Here is an 18,330-nt window from a genome sequence, read left to right on the forward strand (position 1 = left end):
TGGAGTCCAGTCAAACAACATAAAATACAGTATAATGCCAAAGACAGTTTGTCAATTTTACCAGTCAAACAAAAGAGGACTTGTATTAGATTGCACAACACCACAGCTCCCAGTACCTCCCATTCCACTGACTAGGACTGGGATTAAGACTCAAACCACACATCAAACACTCACAGTCAAAAAAAGACTGATGCTACACATGTTCAACAGTATGCATGAGTGTATTTACTTTATCCCAGGAACATTGCACATGTCTCAGATTTTCTGCACATTTCACATTCATTTTTATCAGTATGAGAGTCTCTATGTGAATCTCAGGAACATTCACATGTATATAATATCAGGAACTTCTGCATATTACACACTTATATATTGCAGATTTATTTACACAAAGATCCAGTGTACTGTTTCTAGTATTTTATTTATTTCATCCTATTTTGTCTTATTTATTGTTGATCCTATTTTTAGTACACTTTCACCCTTATGCTTCGACTTTTTTCCACTGTGCTGCTATGTTAATTTGAATTTCTCCCATGATTTCTCCCAGGGGGGGATCAATAAAGAATACATTTTATCTTAAAGACTTGATGGGGGGAATGTAGTAATTTATATTTAAGGTAAAATTAAAAAAAAAAAAAGTGGAAAGTTTTAAACAAAATATATATATTATGTGTGTCTAATTTTTTTTAATGTATGTATTTATTTTTTGTTGTTCTATCCTGCACAATCATCTCGTGACCCCTTAGATTTATCCAGCGACTCTTTGTGGGGGCCCCGAACCCCAGTTTGTGAGCCACTGATTTAACCACAGTGACCGCTGTGTGGATATTTCTATGGGCGCGGTTGCACTCCTGCTCACTAGAGGGCGCTGCGTGAAAGCCGGCGGACACTGGCTACCTGGGTAATCGAGGAAACTGAAGAGATTCCACTTCGTAGCTAACAGTTGCTAGCCGGCTAATCTCCTGGACAACGCAGTTGTGTTTTTTTACTGGCCGTTTCAATGTCCGTGTCTTTTTCTCTTTTATACTACTGTAGTTTTTACATAGTCCCGTCAGTGACAGAAGCGAGGCAGACACCGACAGGTGACTTTAAAAAACGCTGAATGTTTGGTCACACTGCTGCTTTCTCCCAGGATGCTAGCACATAAGCAAGTCGACTAGCTAGCCTGTCTGCTAAAGTAGCCGAATAAGCAGCGCCGTCCGGATGCTTTGAACAGCAACGCAGCGGATTTTGGGGAGTTTCTAGTCGGTCCTGTATGATGTCAAGCAACCGGTCACAGCAGGGCGCCGGCGGGGCGAGTTCAGTGCCCAGCACAAGTAGCAGCAGCAGCACAGGAGGAGGCACCGGGAACACGACCGGTGTCGGTGGGAGCAGCAGCGCAGTCACAAGTAATGGTAACAGCGCTGGAAATGTTGTGCCCTCCCGGACCTCGACAGGAGCCGGCGGCGAGGGCAGCGTGTCGGTGCCAACTTTGGCTGCCGTGCCGTCGTCCCGGGGAGGCTTCGCTTCTCTGAGCCGACCCTCTGCGTCCTCTGGTAGCAGGAAGAAGTCCCTCCACCAAGCCCCCCTTTACAACGGCCTCTTAAATTCATACGAAGATAAAAGCAACGATTTTGTCTGGTTAGTTTTTTCTTGTCTAAAAGTGTAGCTTACATTTAGCTGTTAGGTTGTATTGTAGCTGCTGTAAAAGTTTGAAAGCTGATTTTTTTTGACACTCGTTTAAATTGTTTTGTTTGTTTGTTTGTTTTCAGTCCCATTTGTTTCGAAATGATAGAAGAGGCGCACATGACAAAGTGTGGGCACAGTTTCTGGTAAGTGTTGTAGTCGTTTACACTGGAAATATAACACACCTTGCTGTAGAAAACTGCTCCCTCATATTTAACTTTTAACATAGTCATAAACAAAGACTTTCACCTTCCTCTAGATATTTCCTCATTTTTAGCAGTTTCCTCAACTTCTTAAATACACTTACTGGTTCCTCTACACCTCAGCAAAGTTTAAAAGCCTTATCAGGGTTCCCATGGTCATGAAATTCCTGCAAAAGCTATGAAATTAGAAACTGTTTTCCAGGCCTGGAAATGGTTTGGAATTAGGTGAATGTTTTGGAAATCGATAATCGATATAAGTCAGGCTGCATGAACCTGCCCCCTGAACTTTTACCATGTCAAAAATCAGTAGATTAATTTAATATGAATATACTAATCGTCAACTTCTACACTTTTAACTTTTTAATATGTTCTAATATGCACCATCATTTAGTTAGATCAAAGTGTCAAAACACCTGTTAAAAGGGACTAGAATACTCTGTTAAAGGTGTTCTGGGGGAGGACCCTTTGTTAAACTACTTAAATTAAGTCATGGAAATGGGGTAAAATATTACGGAAAAGTTTTGAAAATGCATTGGCAAAAATGTGTGGGAACCCTGCCTTATGTATGTCCCCTCTTTAACATATAAGCCAGTCTTTACATCATGTTTTACCCCTTGCAAAATATGAGTATTTAACAGGTATGGTCATGTGAGTGAAGTCGTTGTGTGTGGATGGGTACATGCTAGAGTTCAGGTGTCAAACAGACCGAAATACTGTAAGGAAAGGATGAAATGGTTCAAGTGTTAACATGAAATTCTCTCCAAAATCTATGTATTTTAACACAAACCCTTCTTCTCCCTCTCCCGCAGCTTCAAGTGTATTCGCCAGAGTCTGGAGGACAGCAACAGGTGTCCAAAGTGTAATTATATCGTCGATAATGTGGATCAGCTTTACCCAAACTTTCTTGGTAGGTGTTTAAAAGGCTGAAGTGGGGATTTGTTATTTTCCAGATGATCAGAAAACGGCTGAAATGAAACAGTTTTTACAGTGCTGGTCCCATAAACATATGATATAATTGTCTGTTAGTTGCCTTGGTGCACATCCATTGTCCTACATTTTTAGAATCAACACATTTAAATGAATTAATATGACATTTTTACATTTGCTACTATGATAAAGTGAGAGGGAAATTTAGTATATTAATGTTTAGTGAAATGGAATCATGACCCTGTTTACACCTGACAGTAAAATGCATCTGATCACAAATGGACAGGTGTGAATGCACCCGAGACGCATTGAGATCTGATCACTCAGACCACATTCTTGCCTGCATATGGCCTCATAGTTTCATCTGTGTACATGAAAGTGTCCTTGGGCCACACTGAAGGTCTGTCTACCTAACCGACGTCCTCCACCTAAGTGAAGTATGCACTCTGTCACGTGCCAGTGGCGTCGTATTAACGTGCAAAACAAGAAGCAGTCACAACAACAAGCGAACTGAATTCTTGTGGACGTAGTACACACAAAACACGCTGTCTGATTTCCACTCAAGCTGAAGAGTTTTGTTTTTGGTCTCTACAGATTTCTTCTTTTTTCTTTTATTTTTGGATAGACTAGACACAGGAAGGGTGTCGCTGCCTCCCGCCACTTAAAAAAAATAACAACAAGATATTTGTTCTTTGAAAACAGAAATGATGCACGATTGATTTGCATGTAGAGCGGTGGAAATGACATCTTGATCACAAGCGGTCACTGGAGACGCTAGGTGTGAACATCACCTATGATTTAATATTGTCAGTGAGTGAGGTTTGGTCAAGCACTTCATGTCATTCTGCTCAAATCAGAACAAGGTTTTACACATGATACTGCTCTTGAAGTGAAGCTTGCTAAACTTATAAAAGGATTAATTGGACTCTCCGTGAATTTAAAAGTAATCCACTGAGAAAAGATTTTTAAAAATCAAGAAAAAAAGAACCTATGTTATATATAAACACGTGATGTTTATGTATAAATGGCTCAGCTTATGTTATCACATGCTGCACAGGACAGATTCCAGTGATACTGAAAAAACTGCTATGAAAGCGACCTGTGTGTCCTTTTTAATCACAGTCTATCATGAAGCAAGGAAACTCGCTCACTCAAAGTTTCACAGCTGCTCCTCTGTTGTTTAAGTCACACTCTGGTTTTGTTTCTGTCATTTACTTATTGAGTTTTTCCCTCTCTCACCACCACCACCTACCCCTCCTGATCTCACCATTTCCCAGTGAACGAACTGATCCTTAAACAGAAACAGAGGTCGGAGGAGAAGAGACTAAAATTAGATCATCCTGTAAGTGTATAACACACATAATTGTTTGTTTCTCTCTCTCTCTCTCACACACACTGATTTTTATTCTCACATTATTAGGAAAGTTGAAGTGTTTACTAATCAGTGTCTGTGACCCTGCAGAATGGGTCCAGGTGGCAGGTCTTCCAGGACGTGTTGAGTCCTGACCAAGAGAACCTGGACCTGGCCAACGTCAATCTGATGCTGGAGCTGCTGGTTCAGAAGAAAAAGCAGCTGGAGGCGGTGAGTAAAAGACGTGCTTTTTATCCTCTTCTCTTCATTCTCTTCCAAACGTTTCTTTCATTTTGGCCGTTAAAAACTCACACTGGTTTGAGCAGTACTCTACGATGAAAGGTATAAAGTTATAATGAGGCACAGATGACTCACAAGCAGTTATTTTTTATGTTAACCCTTACATACTGTTCATATTCTGACCCAGCTTAAGTATTCCTTTATAATTAGTGCCTATGTCAAAGTTTGAATCGCCAATGTATATTGTGTTCATGTTTTCATTACATTTGACACCATTATACTCACAATCACACTATATTATGATCTTATGTTATCTAAAATAAGAACATAATGTGGTGGCAAAAATACTTTGCTCTGTGGTGAGGAATAATAATTGCAGAATCAACACTGATAACAACACTGAGCCCAATCATAAATTGAAAGAACTTATTACAGTGTATCAAGTCAATTTGAAACAAACAACAACAGAAGCCAACATACATAGACAGGGTCTCGTTATTCGGCCGAATAAGGTGCAGCCTCTCTCAGCCTAGATGCCGTCAAGAGTCTGGACACCTGTTGACTGTGAGACTGGCCTTTAAATATACTAATGACAGAGATGGTTACATAAGCAATCAATCAGTGTCTGTCCTGAGTTGTACTACAGACAAACAGTTCAAACTTTATTTACTGTCCCATGTTTTTTAACATTGTTTGTTTATGACTAGTCATTGAATTTAGCGCTATTTACCCAGACAGTTCATTCAAACACACATTCAGAGAGAGAGTACATTATCCGCACGATTTGTACATACTACATCAGAAAAACAGATTAGATATAAGATTTCCTTAACACATAACAGCCATAATCAGTAGTTGATTTACTGAAAGTGAAGGATGCAACAACATTTGAGCGGCAGGCTCCACCTTCAACAACCTCTGTGTGCAAAAATGTATACCAGCTGCACTAATATTCATAATTTTAAAAATATTTCCATTTTTGGGCATTCTAGGCCACTGTAGGAAAAGTCATGAAATTTCAGGCTTAAATAATGTCATTTATGTGTTTTTAGTTGCTTTCAAATGTTAAAATGGGTCAAATTGAACCTGAACAGTATATAAGGGTTAAAGGTAGAAAGACACACAGTCACTTAACCATTATATACTGTTCAGGGTCAAATTTGACCTGATCTTACATTTGAGGGTTGTACAATGTGCAAACTACTGCATAAAGGTGTCATGCAGCTGCATGTTTTCATTCCAACCAATCAGGAGCACACCAGGCTTCACTCATTTAATCAGCTGAGCTCAGTCTTCAGACAGTTGATTGGTCAAATCATGTGTGCTCTTGATTGCTTGAGACAAACACCTGCAGCACACAGCCCTTTATGGAAGAGTTTGCACATGGCTGCTCTATAATAAACACTAAACAGTTCACTGAACAGTGAGCAGCAAATCAACATTTCAGACACTAATTAATCATGAAAGTAGTGTAGATGCCATGGACATTAAATCAGAGGTTAGAACTGATATCAGGAATGCTTTGATTGCTTATCTACACAATAAGAAATGAGAATTTATTCATTATTATGAAATATTCAAATCATGAACACATTTTTGTAAACCTCCACTTTTGTTTTGAAAGGATGACAAGGGAGTTCTATAGAAATGTGAATGTTTTACATCACTCTGTAGGTATAATTATGGGAGTTTTTATACTAGCGCATCTACAGTATGAGGAGGTTTATCAGTTGCTCTCCCAGCTGATTCAGTGAGCAATGCTATATCTTGGATTAGCAGTTGTACCATAAATATACATGCAGTGTCCTGTGTTTCAGGATGTGTTGAAAGAGTCACGAGTTAAATGTTGGTGTTCTGTAATACTTACACACACACACACACACACACACACACACACACACACACACACACACACACACACACACCGTGTGTTTCCTGGATTACACTGGCAATAAAAAGCTTACTCTGAAAGTATAAAACATCCCTTTTTTCTTGTTTTTGACCAGCTGCATGAAATGAAAATGGCTCACAAGAAAAGAAGTGGACACCAGTCTTTCCTGTTGACTTAGAATGTGTCCCTTCAGCACTCTCTTATAGTGATAGCACACATAAAGCTTTAAAATCCTAGTTATGAAATTCCTAATAATATACAATTTATTTATATAGATGTTGTAATCCATAAACATCACCATAAATGTAATGACATTTAACAACTTAACAATAACATAGCTTATATAGGCACATGTCCATATATGAATGTGACAACATCAGATCAGATGAGGCTGTGATATATACAGCTGGTTAATATGTCTGTTGTGGGCACAGATGAAACACGATGTGCACCTGGCACAGAAGTGAAGATTTATTTAGATCAGTTCCACACTTACCAACTTTTAATTTAGTTACAGCCGTACTATATTAGTGGTGCAGCACATATGCAGGCTGTATATAAGACTGCCAGTGACATGTTCAGCTCATTCTGCCTTTTCTGGCTTCTAACCACCAGCAGTAAAGCTTTTCCACATGTTTACCACAATGTCCTCTTTAAGTTTCAAGTTATTTTATTTCTATAGCACTTTAAAAAGCAAACAAATTTTGCACCAAAGTGCTTTACAAAGGCAGGCATACGTACACGCATACAAGCATAGACAGAGCAAAATACAAGAACAAATTTCAAACCCTAAGAAATCAGATAACAAATAAAACAGATTAAACAGAGTTAAAGGCCAGAGAATACAAGCTCAAGCTGTCTCTGCAGTGAGTGACAGTTTTCTCCACTATTGCACCGCCCCAACAGAGCTTTCCTTACATAGAGAAATGGGGGCGTGCTAGTGTGCTAATTACCAATAATAGGATTCTAATTCACTGACTAAGAACAACATTGTCTGGTGCGCACGTGTCATAAATCCAATGGTAACTTTGAGCTGGACTTATTTCGTGTGTAAAAACACATATTACACCACATATTAGTACATATTAGTAAATGAGGCTCATTAACTCACGAACCTTATCCTGTAATCTAAACCTGACTCCAAGGTCTGTGTTCAAGAAACACAAAATCTCATCTGGAGCTTTAGTTTTGGAAATCGCATGAGCATAAAGAAAAAAAAAAGGTGTTTATTAGGGAAACATTGATGGCTTTCCACTGGATGTTTTCAGACCACAGTTTATAGATGGAGGTCTTATTTTCATCCTCAGAGCAACAGCAGCTGCTCCAACGTCAGAGCTGCAGCTCGGGTGAAGCAGGGGCATAAAAACAAAACTTTTTAGGCTCGTGTCCTGGAACACCACAACAACAGCACAATTTCTTCTTCAGGAGGAGAGCAGCATACAAATGTGCTCTAATCATAAAGTGCAGCTTTATTTGATCTGACTGTATTGTCCCTAGGGAGGTGAATTGATAAGATTTTATTGATACCAGATGATGATTCTGCTGATCAGTCTGAGTCTTGATTCATCCCTAATTGTCCCCCATGTGCACTACCACTGTGGGCAGTTCATCCTTCCATTGCTGTGAAGTGAGAGAATCACTAGAAACTCATATTCAGTCACTCAGTTTTCTCATACCAGTTGGAACAGAAATGACTCTGACTATCAACAGCCCCCCCCACACACACACACACACACACACACACACACACACACACACACACACACACACACACACACAATTAAATAACCATGTTATAAATTATGACTCAACAAAAACAGGAAAGGAGGAAACAGTCAGAATTCTCATGAATCTCCAATGAGGGAACAGCAGAGGTATGATAAAAATGTAAAAATTCAACATTGCCAGAAACAAATCAAATAAAAGATAAAAAGATATATGATCAAATATAATAGTAAATAATAAAATAAAATAGTGGACAACCAAGAGGACACGTGATGATATTAATACAATGAATAAATAGTTACATATATATAAATATCTCACACAGCCTTAACTGACCACACTATCCACTGCTTTACTGATCCTCAGTGATGCTTCTCTGATAGTCGTGTGATTTTTGGAACATGGTGATTGGGATTCAGATGAAAATAGTCTGTGTTTATCTTCCTGCTGAAATAGTTCATCTGGCTCATTCACTGAATTCACTTCAGCTGCTTTTAATATTTTTGGCTGGACCGCAACAGCAGCGCCAGCTCTACCAAAACCCCAATGTGTGTCCATCATTGAGTCATCGACTGACTGACTGACTGAGTGATGGACATTGGTCGTTTGAAATGGGGACAGCAAAGTATCCCAGAATGCATGTCTTTATTTAGAGGTAAAAATTTGGTTTGGCTTTCTATGCGGACGCCAATGTTTTTTTGCTTTGCTTGTTTTTAAAGAGGTTGCAACTTAAAGAAACAGTCCATCTTTTTTCTTTTTTCTTTCTTTTTTTTGACAGTGTCAGCATTCTCAAATATAATGAGATACACAGACAGAATCAGCAGTTTGTGTGTGTTTTTCAGCAGATCTTCTTTGGAAGTATTAGACTCTATTCCTCATGTGTTTTCTACAAATGTTACAGATTTTTGAAGTTTTGTGGTGGGGTTTCAAGCTCTTAAAAGATAATATCTCTTAAGTTGTTGTCGTAGCTTACTTCCACTGCTGTTTGTATTAGCTTAAACCACCAAATATGACCATTAATCCAAAATTTGACTTTACTTCCTGCCCTTGGTAAATTTTACTATTCTAGGCATTTGAAGCATGAGAAACCTCTGGCCACAGATGTCAACATTAGACTCCCAACACCCTATAAACACTTGGGTTTGGGATTGTTTCCTGTAGTTGAGCTTAAATTATCATACAATGATCTGTGCCTGGTTTTGAGTAGCAGAGCAATGAGATGGGTATTCTCAGGTGTCAGTTGATTTTCATGTGCCCAAATATGTTACATTTTTGTTAAATGACTCCAAATGTTCTCGGTCTTTTTTTCTGCACAACAGGGTTTAGTCTGAGTGGAAGTGCAGTCGATGTGAATATGAGAATCTGTGCTCTTTGTCTTTCCCATCGAGGGGCTTAACATTTTTATACTATTTTTATGATCTTTTCAGCAGATAAGCAAAAATAATGTGCAGCTTTACTTGTAGTTGTGTGAGATCATGTACGATGTCTGTCTCTCCACCAGGAATCCCAAGCAGCTCAGAGACAAATCCTCATGGAGTTCCTTAAAGAAGCCAGGAGAAACAAGAGAGAGGTGCTCTTATTTCTATACAATCTCCAAATTATCCATACATTGCTGCTTCAATGTTGTACAAATATAAGAAAATAAAAAAAAAAAACAACATAAGTCATAAAATGTGGTTTTATTTATGTGCATTTTTGGTTCTGTCAACAGCAATTGGAGCAACTACAGAAAGAACTCAACTTCCTCGAAGAGGACATTAAACGTGTCGAGGTAAGGCAACGGCAGCTCACCTTCTAGTCGAAAGATGCGTTACCAAACGTTGAATTCACAGTGTATTCTCATTGGGAAAGGTAGAGGAGCGGTGCTGCAGCATGACTATGAACATGCGTTATATCGCCAAAGGATAAAACAGAAACCTTCTCTTCATCTCGAAAGCCAAACATGTTATTTGCGTGCGTGTGTGTGTTTTTCCAGGAAATGAGCGGGCTGTACTCTCCAATGATGGAAGCAGAGTGTACCGTGCCTAATGTCGAGGCTCCCTCACCAGCACCCAGGTACAAATGACCCTTGACTAATTATCTTTATCGTGCATGACTGCACAAACACCATTCTGCCTTTTTTTTATTTAATTTAATTTATTTAGTTATTTCAAAAATAGAAACTAATTCCCAGCACAGATCTGCGCTTCCTTGATTGAAATGTTTTGCTTTTTATCCTGAATGACAACAGCAGTTTTCTGTATGTTTATTAAGCTGTACCTTCGGCTCTCCTCTCATTTGTATTTATCTATCATTATTTTTTATTATAGCTAAACTATCAAATCTCATGTACTTACGTGTGTGTGTGTGTGTGTGTGTGTGTGTGTGTGTGTGTGTGTGTGTGTGTGTGTGTGTGTGTGTGTGTGTGTGTGTGTGTGTGTGTGTGTGTGTGTGTGTGTGTGTGTGTGTGTGTGTGTGTGTGTGTGTGTGTTGAGTAGCTGTAGTAGTATTATGGAGCCACCAGACTACAGTCAGCCTCCTGGATTTGGTGGAACAGCCCAGGTCAGTCATAAACGCATACATAAACACAGCTGCTGTTTTTACTCATTTGCAACCTTGTTTGAAAGTCATTCCTGTTCTTTTCATCAAGATCTTGCTTGATTGAAGTTTTTTTTTTTTAGTCCCTAAAATGATTCCACAGAAAGAAAATAGAGATACAAATGTGTTGCAATATGAATTTCAATTCTTCCTAAAACAAACATGTAGGGAAGTTTTTGGCATGGAATCAATATCGTTAAAATCAGGACCCATATACTCAGAAAAATCAGCCCTTTTTATATTATAAGTCCTTCTAACAGTGTAAATGTTGGTATGACTGGTGGACTTTTAGAAACCTAATTTGACTGCACTGTCTAACAGGGAAAAAGACAGACCTGGTACAACAGCACTCTGGCGTCAAGGAGGAAACGGCTGACGGCTCATTTTGACGACCTGGAGCAATGCTACTTCTCCAATAAAATGTCGCGCATCACAGGTAGTAATCCTGCGGTAAACGCCATCAGTGTTCTCCTCCTAGTACAACAGCAACCAGACTACCAGCACCTGTAGATGTAGACTTGATGTTAAAATGAGAATGTATTGCATAGATGTTTAATAGCAGGATTTACAGTGCATGTCTGGTGTTTTCTTTTTAGATGAAGGCAGGAACTTAAACCAGCTGGATGACTTCATGGAGTGTCTCTCCAAGTTCACCCGATACAACTCTGTGCGGCCGCTGGCCACCCTCTCCTACGCTAGTGACCTTTACAACGGCTCCAGTATTGTCTCCAGGTATGATGAGGCAAAGCATGGTCTGATACACCTGGCAGCTTCAATCTTTAATGACTCAGTGTGTCACAAACAAGATTCTGAACAAGCCTGCGTTAGTCACATGGTGAAATTATAGAAATGATGTTCTCCTGAAATAATTGAACAGAATTGTGTGACTTGAATAAAACCAGTCTGGTCAAAGTCTAAATTCATACTTTCTTAAGTATACATACTGTCTTAAGCAATAACCAATCTGTGATTAAAAATGTCCCTAGCACAATGTTAGTTTCATATATATTTAACTTTTTTTTCCTTTTCAATAGCACAACGTTTTTATCACAATAGTGTGTTATCTATTATAAACTGTGGAAAATGCATGGATATGTTTATTCTAGGGTGATTTTGATCAGTCTACTGTCAGTGACTGTGTTCTCACCTGTGTTTCAGTATTGAGTTTGACCGTGACTGTGACTACTTTGCCATCGCTGGTGTGACCAAGAAGATCAAGGTGTTTGAGTATGGCACTGTGATCCAGGATGCAGTGGACATTCATTATCCTGTCAATGAAATGACCTGCAATTCCAAAATCAGGTAAATAACTAACTAATGATCTTTCTAAGAATATGAGGAGGGGTGAAGTTCAATGCTCTAATCCCAAATTTGTTTTTTCATAGCTGTATCAGCTGGAGCAGTTATCACAAGAACCTTCTGGCCAGCAGTGACTATGAGGGTACCGTCATCCTGTGGGATGGGTTCACCGGCCACAGATCCAAGGTCTACCAGGTATGATACCCAAGTCCTAGAGCATTGCCAATACTGGTCAATTCCATGTTCGACCAAATGGATGGTTCGGTTTAAACTATCCATTTCATGAACAATGTTGCCATGGTGACCTTTTTAAAGATTTCTGTCGCTTTATTTTCAGGAACACGAAAAAAGGTGTTGGAGTGTTGACTTCAATCTGATGGACCCTAAGCTCTTAGCCTCCGGTTCTGATGACGCTAAAGGTAACCGAGTCTGTCTGACAGGTTATCAGACAGAAATCACGTCCCACTTTCAAGCTTCTTTTACAACCTCTTTTCACCCATCATGAATTGTTCTCCTGTTGTTGTTTTGCAGTGAAGTTATGGTCAACCAATCTTGACAACTCTGTGGCCAGCATCGAGGCCAAGGCCAATGTCTGTTGTGTTAAGTTCAGTCCTACCTCCAGGTATCATCTGGCCTTTGGCTGTGCAGGTATGATAAGAATTAGCTTCAGGTTTTTACTGGAAGATGGGTTTTTTTTTCCTTCTTTGTGTAATGCAGTGTATCAGCAGATTTAGATGCAAAATGACTTTACATCCAGGTCAAGGGTGTTTTTGGGGGGTTTTTTTATAAACACTTCTAGGTTTACAAGTCCATAGTGAAATAAAAAACAAGCCAGACGTCTTCTACATCACAGACAGATAAACTTGTTTTCCCCTACTGCGGTGTCATATTATTGTTGTGCTCTGACATGGCACAAACACCTCACACCATTGCATTTGTCCTTGTAGACTTCTAAATTCTTCTGTGGTCACACAGACTCCGGTGGTCCAGACAAACTTCTGAAATCTTCATTCATAACTTTCCCAAGGGAGATATAAGGATTGTAGTACTGTTGAATTGTTGTACACAGAAACAGTCCTTAGAGTGATGAACATTGGATGAACAGAGCTCAGTGTTATCCAGCGGTGAATTGCCCTGGCTTATTTACCCCATTCTCTGTGTCTCTGAGGTCCAAGTCCACTAAGCCTAGGAAAAGGAAACCCCTCCTTGACCGTAGAGTTGTTGGTTTACTGTCAGGAGTAAATCTCCGACTCTACTACAAGCCAGCAGCACATAACTTGTTAGAAAAACATATTTTAGCAAGCGTCAACAAAGATTTTACACCACCAGTTCCTTGTGGCTACCTGCCTTGTGGTTACTGGGTATGGCATTGACATGACCTGACATGTTAAGAAGTTACGGAAAACACCAGAGATACTGATACAGAGACTGATACCATGACACAAACATCCACAGTCCCATGACTCGGTTCCATCTCCAGTGTTGCATGCCATACTAAAATATGAAACAAACAGAGGGAATTAGAATATACAATATAAACCAGCCTGGTACCCTCTGCAAGTTGAGGTAAATAAAGGCCCTGGACACTATTAGAGGAAATATGGTGATTTTGTTTACTTATTAATGCTGAGGACCAGTCTACTGTTTATTTTTGTGTAATCTATCTTCATGGTCTTCTTCAATGTTCTTGATATTCCACATTATCTTTTATTCAATAAAACCCAGAACTCCCCTCTCAAAAAAGAAACAAAACAAGGTCTGAAATAAGTCATTGCATCCCTAGAGGACACCAAACCAAACCAGAAACGGCTTCTTCAGGACTATTTTCTTCTTCTCTTGCTCACAGACCATTGTGTTCACTACTACGATCTACGCAACACTAAACAGCCGATCATGGTGTTCAAAGGCCACCGAAAAGCTGTGTCCTACGCCAAGTTTGTCAACGGAGAGGAAATCGTTTCTGCGTAAGTCTGCTTATATCGAAGGGGGTGGGGGTTCAAATCGATGCCTCACATGTTAGACTCATTCTGTGTTAAAACTCTTTATACGACAGGTCAACAGACAGTCAGCTGAAGCTATGGAATGTCAACAAACCTCACTGCCTGCGTTCCTTCAAGGGTCACATCAACGAGAAGAACTTTGTGGGTCTGGCCTCCAATGGAGACTACGTAGCCTGTGGTAAGCATTTACTGTGAATCAACCTGAGAGTATATCAGCCAGGGCTGCAACTGACGATTATTTTAATAATCGAGTAATCGGTCGATAATTTTTTCGATGAATCGGATAAAAAGTAATAGATAAATACTGGCTCCACATGTGAAGTGAACAGCTCCACGACATAGTGAGTGACGCATTAATCACGCAAAACATTTTTATCGATTTGTTGAAAATGAATGAGTAATTCAGCTTTCTCTTAATGTCAATACATCACCTGTTTGTTTGTGTGTGTGTGTGTGTGTGTGTGTGTGTATGCAGGCAGTGAGAACAATTCCCTGTACCTATACTACAAAGGACTTTCCAAGACACTTTTAACATTCAAGTTCGACACAGTGAAAAGTGTCCTGGATAAGGACAAAAAGGAAGACGACACCAACGAGTTTGTCAGTGCTGTCTGCTGGAGGGCGCTGCCTGATGGAGTGAGTTCATCTCATTATTTTATTGTTTGTTCAATATTAGACCAGCTGGTAAGTTATTGCTCTCTGCTCATAGGAAACAGAACATGTCAGAATAATGCACACAAGCTCTTGTTAAGTTGAAAGTGTGTTTGAGCCGTCAGCCTGTGTCTTCACCCTAAGTGGTATTGTGATGGGTAGAAACTAGATCAGTTCAATAGAAGGAATTAAGCAATTGATTTATAATAGGTTCCTATTTTGATTATTGTCACATTCACATTTTTTCTAATATTGTCCTTTAGTTAATGAAATATCCATGAAGTCACTTTCACTGTGTTGACCTTTTTATTAATAATACTTTCTTTTTTTTCCAGGAGTCAAATGTATTAATCGCTGCAAACAGTCAAGGAACAATCAAGGTTTGTATTTCAACACTTAATAATAACCACAGGCCTGTTGCTTCAGTTGCCAGACTACTGTGGTGAACTACGAACTACAGTCCTGTCTAGTTAGAGCTTCATTTTTTTATAGACAATTACAGTATTGTAATAATTATTGAAAGTCATTTTTCCAACAGAAAATGTCTCAAATCTGAGGATTTGCTGCTTTTCTTTGTCTTATGTAATAGTTTTTCTTTAGGTTCTAGACTGCTGTTTCAACAAATGAGCAATTTTAATGTCATTTTTGGCTATTTGAAATGATAATGAATATTTTTATTTAAAAAATAGTTGTGAAACAAGAAATATTTAGAAGATTAGTAAATAATGAATTATCATTCTTATTTGCACCCCTCTGTTATTGTTGCCCCACAATTTGTCCAACAATTCCATATGTGATATCAGTTATAATAACATATAATTTGTCTTCAAAACATTCCCACAGTGACACATTGAAATGTCTTATTTTGTTTGACCAACAGTCCTACACCACATATTCAGTTTTTACACTGAAAAACCACAAATCGTCACATCTGGAAAGGTGCAACCTTAGATTGTGACATAGTTTGCTCGAAAAATGACAAATGATCAAAACCAAGGCCAGTTAGTTTCAATCAATCAACCAATACTTTGAGTTCCAGTGCAAAAGCCTGTGTTTTTCTGCATGTCAGCTATTATCGTACTTTTCTGTGAAGGCTCATTCATATTACAAATGATGCCTTTCAGAGCTATTGGCGGTCCTGCACAGATCATAGTTCCAATAAAAACAGTAATTTTTGGATGTTTGTACAAAACACACACTATAACAGTGACAATGAATTATATTTTCATATTTCAGAAGCTTTGTGTCTTCACTTAGTCTTCACTTTTGGACTTTTTATATCCATCTAAGCAGCATCAACATGTCTTTTCTCTCTGTGCAGGTGCTTGAGCTCGTCTGAAGGCGCTCTGGATCTTCATAGTGTGATGAGAACTACCTTCAGCCTCTCTCTGTTTGGTTGAGAATCAGTCTGATGTGATGGACAGAGAGGCCAGGCTGCCTGCTGAACTCAGATGCCCGACACCTTCGGGAGAGCTGAATAAATGGAATCTGTCTTATTTTTAATGAGCTACAGCAGAAAGACTTTGGACCAGTACATCAGTATAGAAGGAGATGTGCTGTCATTTTACAGCAAGATGAACTGAGGACCTTGCTTGGGCACAAAATGGAACAAGAGACTTTTGAAAGCATTTTTGTTTCTTTTTCAGTAAAGATATATCAGCTACAATAGAACACCTCTTTATGGTTTTAGGTCAAATCAAAACTTGTACCCTTTTTTTAATTAAGCTGTCGCTCCTGAAGGGTATAATCCAGCCAAATGCTACTAGTGTGATGCATTTCCCTTTTTTAAAGGCCAAAGCACAAGAGTCAATGACATGCAAAAATGATGTCTTCACATAAAGCTTTTAACTCCCCCCCCTACCCCCCCCCCCCCCCCTCATTGTTTGTCATTCTTGTTTTCCCTCTTTATGTGTAGTTTTTTTTTTGTGTGTTTATTTTTTTCCAGATTGGGACAAACCAGTTTTAATAAATATGATGAATTCATTCTGTCAAGCGTATCGTCAGTTCATTAGAAACGGCAATTGAGGAAGAGCGGCAAATTATCTAAATAATTCACTGTCACGAAATTCCTCTCTGCTGTGCTGATAGTTCTGTTTGAACAAAAAACAACAGTTCTCATACTATTTACGGTGTTGATCTGCAAAGCAACATGAAACTGGATTCTTGTTTCTTCTTACCTCACAGAATCAGATTTAGCTTTCAAAGTAGCAATGGAATTACTCTGATTATTATTTAAAAACTTGTGTGTCCGTAGAGTGGTGATCCATGTTGACTTTGACACTTGGAGAGGATTTGATAAACACCAATACATTCTAAGATGTGCTGGGACTAGGGCTGGGTATGAGTACTCATTAAATGATGAACAACAGAAATAATCGATACCAAGTAGTATCAAAACATCTTCTGTCAAACGATAACCTGCAATCGATCCTTTTTGCACCCAGAGATAGAAAATCTGACTATTTGTATGAACTTGCTCACAGCCAATCAACGCAAACATTCTATGATTTAATCAGCATGTGATTGGCCCACTGCTACAACCCGTCTGTGGTGGTGAAGTCGTGGTGGATTCCAGTTAGCATGTTTAGCAGTTCAGCAGCCAAGATACCATCTAAACACTAAAGCGTGTCTACGCCACACACCTGTAACGCTGGATAACAGCAAGTGCACAAAATGTGTGATGGGTATCAAATGAAGTACTCAGTTGGTATCAGTATCACTTTAAGAGTACTTGGATTGGTACTGATATCGTAATTTCTTAAACGATACTCAGCCCTGGCTGGGACACATAAGGGATGCTCCTAAAATCATCAGGTGTTTTGGCTCTTGCAACATCAGACACCCTCACTCAGGTGACCCAGCCAGGGTTGATCAGACCCTGACTTGTGTCCCAGCAGCATTGGCCCATGGTGTGAACCTAATGATCAGACCTTCTCCGCAGCCTCTAAGGTGGACTTGATGGCTATGCTTTTGTTAGCTCCTGTGATGCCAAGAAGGGTGTAGAGCTTGCACAATGAGTAACGGGCAAAGCCTCTAAACCCAAGCTTAATAGGCTCACAGTGAGCTTTTCTAGCTCTGGCTATGACACTACTCCATTTCTTTGTACTTGGACCGCTTCCGTTGGTTTGCTTCTTCTATGCTGTCCTCCCAAAGGACAGTTAGCGCTATGCTTAGAAGAGGCAGATGTCAGTACCACATTTGGTCTCAAGGAGGTTGCTGTAATATAGTCCGGGAACTTGAGCTGCCTGTCCAGGTCTACTCACAGCTCCCAGTCTGGTGACCGAGGTAGGCCAATCAGCTGGTGATGTAGGCCACCAGAAGTGCTACAGTGACTTAAAGAAAAAAATAAGAGTTAAGATGAGAAGGCCTTCCTGAATAGAAAGGTTTTCAGCCCTTTTTAGAAGAGTCTAGAATCCGTGCTGCGCATCCTCCATGGTGAGGAGCTTCGGACAAGGGGCCAAGCTGTTGGCAGATCTGAGGGTGCAGCTGGAGGTTTGCGTTTTGATCTGATTTTGTAGTTAAGGAGGTGCATGTCTGTTGATGGATTCGTAAGTTTTTGTGAGTAGCAGGGCTTTGTAGTCTGTCCCGAAGGAGACGGAGAGCCAGTGCAATAAAAAGAGAATTGGTGTTACATGTTCGTGTTTTTGCGCTCTCCACAGGATCCTGGCAGCGCTGTTCTGAATGTTCTGGAGTTCCTGGATGCTCCAGCCAGGGATCCCTGTGAAGAGCACATTGTAGTGAGGAGACAAAGACATCTGACAGGGTTATAGAGGGAGGAGGAGTTTAGAGATGTTTTTGAGA

General features: G+C 39.6%; 1 protein-coding gene across 1 annotated transcript; it reads left to right on the forward strand.

The window, feature by feature from the left end:
* Nucleotides 1-1,026: 1,026 nt before the first annotated feature.
* Nucleotides 1,027-16,512, forward strand: cop1 (COP1 E3 ubiquitin ligase). Its single transcript, XM_053329742.1, has 20 exons — nucleotides 1,027-1,620; nucleotides 1,752-1,811; nucleotides 2,678-2,775; nucleotides 4,073-4,137; nucleotides 4,258-4,377; nucleotides 9,504-9,572; nucleotides 9,714-9,773; nucleotides 9,978-10,057; nucleotides 10,480-10,543; nucleotides 10,901-11,015; nucleotides 11,176-11,311; nucleotides 11,738-11,881; nucleotides 11,965-12,073; nucleotides 12,216-12,297; nucleotides 12,410-12,526; nucleotides 13,725-13,842; nucleotides 13,932-14,056; nucleotides 14,354-14,514; nucleotides 14,865-14,909; nucleotides 15,851-16,512. The coding sequence occupies exons 1-20, from the start codon at nucleotides 1,256-1,258 to the stop codon at nucleotides 15,866-15,868; spliced, it is 2,151 nt and encodes a 716-aa protein (XP_053185717.1). The 5' UTR covers nucleotides 1,027-1,255; the 3' UTR covers nucleotides 15,869-16,512.
* The last annotated feature ends 1,818 nt before the right edge of the window (nucleotides 16,513-18,330 follow it).

Source organism: Scomber japonicus, chromosome 12 (genome assembly GCF_027409825.1).
Source record: "Scomber japonicus isolate fScoJap1 chromosome 12, fScoJap1.pri, whole genome shotgun sequence".
Taxonomy (NCBI): domain Eukaryota; kingdom Metazoa; phylum Chordata; class Actinopteri; order Scombriformes; family Scombridae; genus Scomber; species Scomber japonicus.

Bases quoted from the DNA above. Each gene is read 5' to 3' on its own strand.
- cop1 (XM_053329742.1), top strand. From the start codon at position 1,256: ATGATGTCAAGCAACCGGTCACAGCAGGGCGCCGGCGGGGCGAGTTCA. The intron at 1,812-2,677 runs GTAAGTGTTGTA...CCTCTCCCGCAG, and splicing joins AAGTGTGGGCACAGTTTCTG to CTTCAAGTGTATTCGCCAGA. The intron at 10,058-10,479 runs GTACAAATGACC...TGTGTTGAGTAG, and splicing joins GCTCCCTCACCAGCACCCAG to CTGTAGTAGTATTATGGAGC.